General features: G+C 42.7%; 1 protein-coding gene across 1 annotated transcript; it reads left to right on the top strand.

Annotated features, from left to right (window-relative positions):
* The first annotated feature begins 1967 nt into the window (after positions 1 to 1967).
* LOC108047735 lies at positions 1968 to 4264 on the top strand. Its single transcript, XM_017128057.2, has 3 exons — positions 1968 to 2283; positions 2362 to 2861; positions 2923 to 4264. The coding sequence occupies exons 1-3, from the start codon at positions 2185 to 2187 to the stop codon at positions 4034 to 4036; spliced, it is 1713 nt and encodes a 570-aa protein (XP_016983546.1). The 5' UTR covers positions 1968 to 2184; the 3' UTR covers positions 4037 to 4264.
* Positions 4265 to 6000: the final 1736 nt, after the last annotated feature.

Here is a 6000-nt window from a genome sequence, read left to right on the forward strand (position 1 = left end):
ATATAGACGTCCGATCGGCGAGCTCTTTCACCCTGATCAAGATATGCATAAATAAATAAGACTTGGAAAAATGTGTGTCAATAGCTTACACACTGGACGAAATATATATCCGATTGTTCCTATGTGAGCTATAGGATATAGCCATCCGATCGGGGCGGTTTTCAAACTTGATCTGCGTACACATGTTTTAGGACGACTGTGAAAGTTTTAGATCGCTGGCTTTTAAACTGAGCTCACAAACGGTATTGAAACAGACGGACAGACGACTTCCCTATTGATCCTGATCAAGAATATACATATATACTTTATATGGGCGGAAACGTCTCCTTCACTGCGTTACAAACTTCTGACAAAAATTATAATACCCTCTGCAAGGGTATATGTAATTATCAGAAAAAGGTATTTTTAAAACAGTTTGGTAGAGTCTAAAAGCCACCTTCACTGTTGACTGCAGTTTGTTTATTTTGGAATGGTGAATAGTGGCTCTGTGGGAATACGAGTTTCAAATCTATTTAAAATCCCAACCACTCCACTTTTATGTTCTCTGTACGACTTGGATATTAGGAACGTCAATCCACCATCTAGGATCAACTGACACATTTATAGCACGGCAAAACCTGTTGGACAATTCCACTTATGGTGTTCTGCGGAAATGGGTCTTAATACACATATTTGACATCCCTGTGGAACAGCTGGGAATTTTGCCAGATGTGAAACTAGTGCTCCCACTGAAACACCATCTAAAAAAGCCGACAAGGACCCATGCAATATTCATTTTTGGAATTGTACTTTGCGTTTTCAGCTAAACGATGCGTTTCCACTTTTAGTTACGTTCCTGTACAGGATGCTCTTATGCGCACGAATACAGCCGTTACGATGATATTTTAAGCCATATTTTAAATCGAAGTAATCTACAAGGCAATTAATATTATTATTTATGAGGACACTCCAATGCGACAGGTTGGAAAAATAGAAGTTTGGCTGTTGTATATTTCGATACTTTAAACGCATAAAATGTTCATTATATTCATGGCTATTGTCCGAAACACCAAGTTTTTATATTTTGATTCAAACTTAAAATAACATTTGCTTTAAAGCTTAGAAACAGGTGTTTTTACTCTCCACGGCATCAGACATTTCTCATAGAGATGAGTTTACATATGTATGACTAAACTTTTCAATTTTATGTTTTAGATCACCAGCAGAAAATGAATTTGTTTTAAAAATACATAAATAAATAAATAAATATGAGGAAAAAAAAACATTGATTACTTATATGCAATTGTTCCTAAGAAAATACGCGTTTTTTTTGGCGTTCACATTGGAAAGCACTTAAATTGTTTTATGGCAAAAGTATTTTTAATTAAATGTAGCATTCTAAGTGGTGATTCACAGATTATACATATTTTTCATGTATATCCTAAACATAAATTCTTTTAGACGAATTATGCGAAATTTATCCGTTGATGCAGAAAAAAGGCCTTAAACTGCCCTTCTAATAACGTAAATAATACATTTATAAATTGAAATATAATTGGTTTTTCTACTTTTATCCGTTCTTATTTTTCATATGTATTATCTCCACCAACCCCAAATATTACATTTGCAAGTGCATCGATGAATCGATTTCGTTTTGAGATCTAGTCCATCTCACAATTATTTGACAGGTCAAACTTCAAGAAGTTAGGTCAATTGCAAAAAAGGAGTCTTGGTGAGCAGTCAAGTTCGCAGTGTCTAAAAAATCGGATAACGAGTTCAATTGATAATTAAAAGAAAAAAGCACACAATAGCTTAAACTAGCTAAACAGTCACTAACCAAAACCAGACAACAAATAAAAAGGTAAGAATTAAGAATTAATTAACTTTGCCCGTTTTCTTGTTTTAATGGCAAGCTTACTTCGAATTGTGAAATTCCGTTCAGCTTAAAGCCTACTGAAAGCGAGCCTCAAAAACCCTATTAATGGCGAAAACACATTTCTCTGAACGAATTTTCCGAAACTTAAATTGCAGCGGCTCTGCTGGACGTTGAACGTCCGGCAACGCTGGTGTCGCTAGGGTTGCCCCCGATTTTTTTTTTGATATTAGCGCGCAACAACGCTCTTCAGCCTCAGGAATTTTCCGAGCTTGTAATTTTTTAAAGGAAATTTTGAGAAAGGAGGTCGCGTGAACCGGAACACTTCCACCATGTCGAGGTGCGTGTTGTGCCGCAGCAGCGAGGATGACGAGATAGCCTTCGGGGTCATCCACCAGCAGGAAGAAATGATGGTGCACCACAACTGTCTGGTAGGTGAACCGAATTCCAGAGATTCCCGGTAAAGTCCCCTTTTGTGTCGGCCTTAACCATCTTGAAATCCCCTCCAGTATCTGAGCTCCAATCTCATCCAGCGCGGCAACGAGCGCAACGGCATCCTGAGCTTCCTCAAGGAGGACATCCTGGCGGAGGCGAGGCGCTGCCGGCTGCTCTCCTGCTGCTATTGCCACCGCGGCGGCGCCAACATCGGCTGCTGCGAGTCCGGCTGCCGGCGCACATTCCACACCAAGTGCGGAGTGGAGAATCTGGCGCTGAATCAGTTCCGCGACACGTACAGGTCCTACTGCAACTTGCACGTGCCCAATTATCGCCAACGTCCGTCGTCGGCCACGGAGCACTGTGTCATCTGCCAGGACCTGCTGGTCGCAGCAGGCTGTCGCTTCAGCGTAGTGACCATGATTCAATCGCCGTGCTGTCGGAACGGCTGGTACCACCGCAACTGCCTGCAGGCCTACGCCAACACGGCCGGCTATTTCTTCAAATGCCCCTTGTGCAACAACTCGGACGTGTTTCTTAACGTGGCCCTGATGGGCATTTCGGTGCCGAACCAGTACGTTTTAGGAGGTTGCAGCCATTAGTTCCCTTTTACTAACCATTATCTGTTTTCCCAGTGACGCCGTCTGGGAGACTGAACCGGATGCCTTTGCAGAGCAATTCCATCGTGACCAAACCTGCACCGCCGTTAACTGCACAGTAGCTGAAGGGCGAACCGGCGATGTCACTACGCTGCTGTACTGCACCCACTGCGGCTCCAATCCAGTGCATATCAACTGCAAAGTCACCGATGGAAGCTACGTCTGCGCTGTCTGCTCAGTCGTCTCGCCCGGCGACGAGTCCTCGTTGTCCAGCGCCTTCAGCAGCACCGAGACCATTACCATATATGCGCAGTTGCAAGTGATCCACACACGCATAACCAACTCCGACAGGGATGATTCCGACACCGAGACCGAGGACGACGAGGATTTGTTCCGCCGGGTGGTCGCAAGCGCCTCTGAAGCGGCGTCACTGCTATCAGTCTCGACCAATCGCTCACCAGTCACGCCAGTTGTTGGCAGAGGGCTGGCTGAAGATGTGGTTTCATCGTCAGCGGGATCCGAATTGAGTGCAGTAGAAAGTTCTACAGCAATCCCTCCTGGACGCCGATCTAGGGCTTTTTTGGATCGCTCATCACGAGCAGTGATTGGATCATTAGCAACAGCATTGTCTGGCTTTGAAGAAATTCCACGTCCGCGTGCAGGGCGCAGATCAGCAGCCAGATCAACATCGAGAGCTCAACCACGTCGCAGCAGTTCCAGACTGCAGGCTCTGAAAAACCAGGAAAACACCAAGCCAGACAACGAGGACTCCGCTGGCTGCTCCTCTTCCAACTCCGCTGCTCCCACTCAGCGTTCCACTCGCCCGAGGCGCACAATGCCAGCCAGGATGCCTGAAGCAGGACAAAAGGAAACAACAACCGATGCCGAGAAGAAAAATGACGAAGATAAAGAGAAGGAGCATGAGCCCAAGAAGCGCCGCGGGTCTCCTTCGCCAACTGCTCAGCCTGCAGGCAGGCGCTTCTTGCGCTCCATGTCGCCGGGGGCCGTCACAAGTCGCTCCAACGGAATGACACTGCGTCGCAGGACCATGGCCAATCCAAGTCACCCCCTTCAGGGCAACCTGGATGTATCCTGCGTGGCCAATAGAACCCGCAAGCGTCTGCCTGCCCACTTGGCCAACCAGAAGTAATTACGGATTGATCTGCACCGAGTTCGAGAGCTATTCCTTAGCATTCACTCCATGTACAGCATATTGACTAGGCTGCGGATGCAAATGCGTGCGTTCGGTCCACAGCTGTTTCTATTTGTAATGCCTTTAGTTAAGTTACTTTACGACTGTATTGTACGCCATTTACTTTACATTAAAAAGCAGATCTCCTCATTACAATATAGATATCTAGTTGTATATACGTTGTAATAGCCTGATTCTTTTGTACATTATTCACCGACATGCGAGTGACAACCTACTAGTCGCTTTGAATTCAAATTTTGAAAAAAGTGCAGCAATTTGATCTTGCGATTAAGTTGCAAAGTCAAAAGATGCCAATGTCAAAGCTCAAAGACTATCGTTAGAATATTATAAGCAATTTGTTTACTAATTATACGTTTAAAAATGAATATTATTTTTAACAAGAAAGAAAAGCAAAATTCGGGCGGAGCCGAAGTTGATATACCCCTGCAGTATATTCTGTAAATTATATTCTCCAAAAATATTCTGTAAATTATATTCTCCAAAAATATTCATAGGATGCATGCTTAATACTCAAAAAAATACAAACTTCCTAATTTTAAAATCGTTTCGGCAGCTATAGGATATAGTCTGCCAATCCTTATAAAATTTGATAGGTCGGATTAATTGGCCAAGAATAAAACCCATAGAAAATCCCAACTTCCTTACTTTACAAACACCAAATGTCATAATTTCCGATCGTTCAGTTATATGGCAGCTGTAGGATATAGCCGATCCTTTCGAAATTGGTAGGTCGAATTGATTGGCCAAAAATAAAACCCATAAAAAATCCCAACTTCCTAACTTTACAAACAGAGAGAGTCGATCTACCCATGTTTGTCTGTCCGTTCGTCCGTTTCTACGCAAACTGGTCCCTCAGTTTTAAAGCTATCTGCTTGAAACTTTCTTAAAAGTTGCCTTTCTATTGCAGGTAGTATATAAGTCAGAACATAGAAACAATCGGAAAACAATTTTGTCCTGGGATTTGGTAATATTTAAATATTATAGAATTTCGGGTTGAATTAAATTAAAATCGGAAAGAATAGAGGCACCCCAGATAGCAGTAATGTTATTTTGTCCTCACGTGTAAACTCCTGCAAACGACTTCTGCGGGTTTTTTCGATTTTCCTCAACTCAAAAAACTCGCAGAAGTCGATTGCAGGAGTTTAGGCGAACAACCAAATCAAACTAATATGTCTGCAGATTTTTGCCACCCTGCCAGCCTGCAGAAAAAATACGAACAGCTATTGCCCAATATTGTCTAAATGGTAACAAATCAAGTTCATTTAATATACGATTTTTTTTTTGTTTTATTATAATTTCATATTTTATTTTACTATTAATGTCAAGGACGGCAGACAGCCAAGCTCAATTCAATGACATGATCTCGGTCTGCGCTCGCTGCTCCTCCAGCCTTTCTCCAGCGTTATCTCCACAAGCTCGGCCTTGTGGTCCACCTTTTCGTGCTTTGCGGGGGCCGCAGAGCTGCCTGAGCGTTGTCTTCCGCTCCAGAGGCTTCCATGTCATTGGGGTCCACATCTAAGACCTTCAAAAAGTATTCCCTAGTACCTGCAATAAATATATTTTATTAGAAATTGTAAACCACAAATATAAGTCTGGGGACATACTCTCGTTCTCCAAGGTATTTTGCTCCATGTTGTGAGTACGGTATGCGCCTAGGAAAGAGTGGAGCAACTCTTAATGCTGCCACACGGATGGAGCAGTAATTAATTAATTATTACGAGTATAAGCAACATTTTTTGATTTGGCGCCTTCCTTTTTAAAAAGTTACCGGCCATTTATTTTTAAATTTTCGTAGTGAATGTTCCAATTTACTCTGTCAAGAATAAAGCCTAGTATCCAGATCGACAAACGAGTATGCTAGCGTAAAAACTTTAATCTTTCCAGTGTGACCAAAATTTCGA

Source organism: Drosophila rhopaloa, unplaced genomic scaffold (genome assembly GCF_018152115.1).
Source record: "Drosophila rhopaloa isolate 14029-0021.01 unplaced genomic scaffold, ASM1815211v1 contig_3, whole genome shotgun sequence".
Taxonomy (NCBI): Eukaryota; Metazoa; Arthropoda; class Insecta; order Diptera; family Drosophilidae; genus Drosophila; species Drosophila rhopaloa.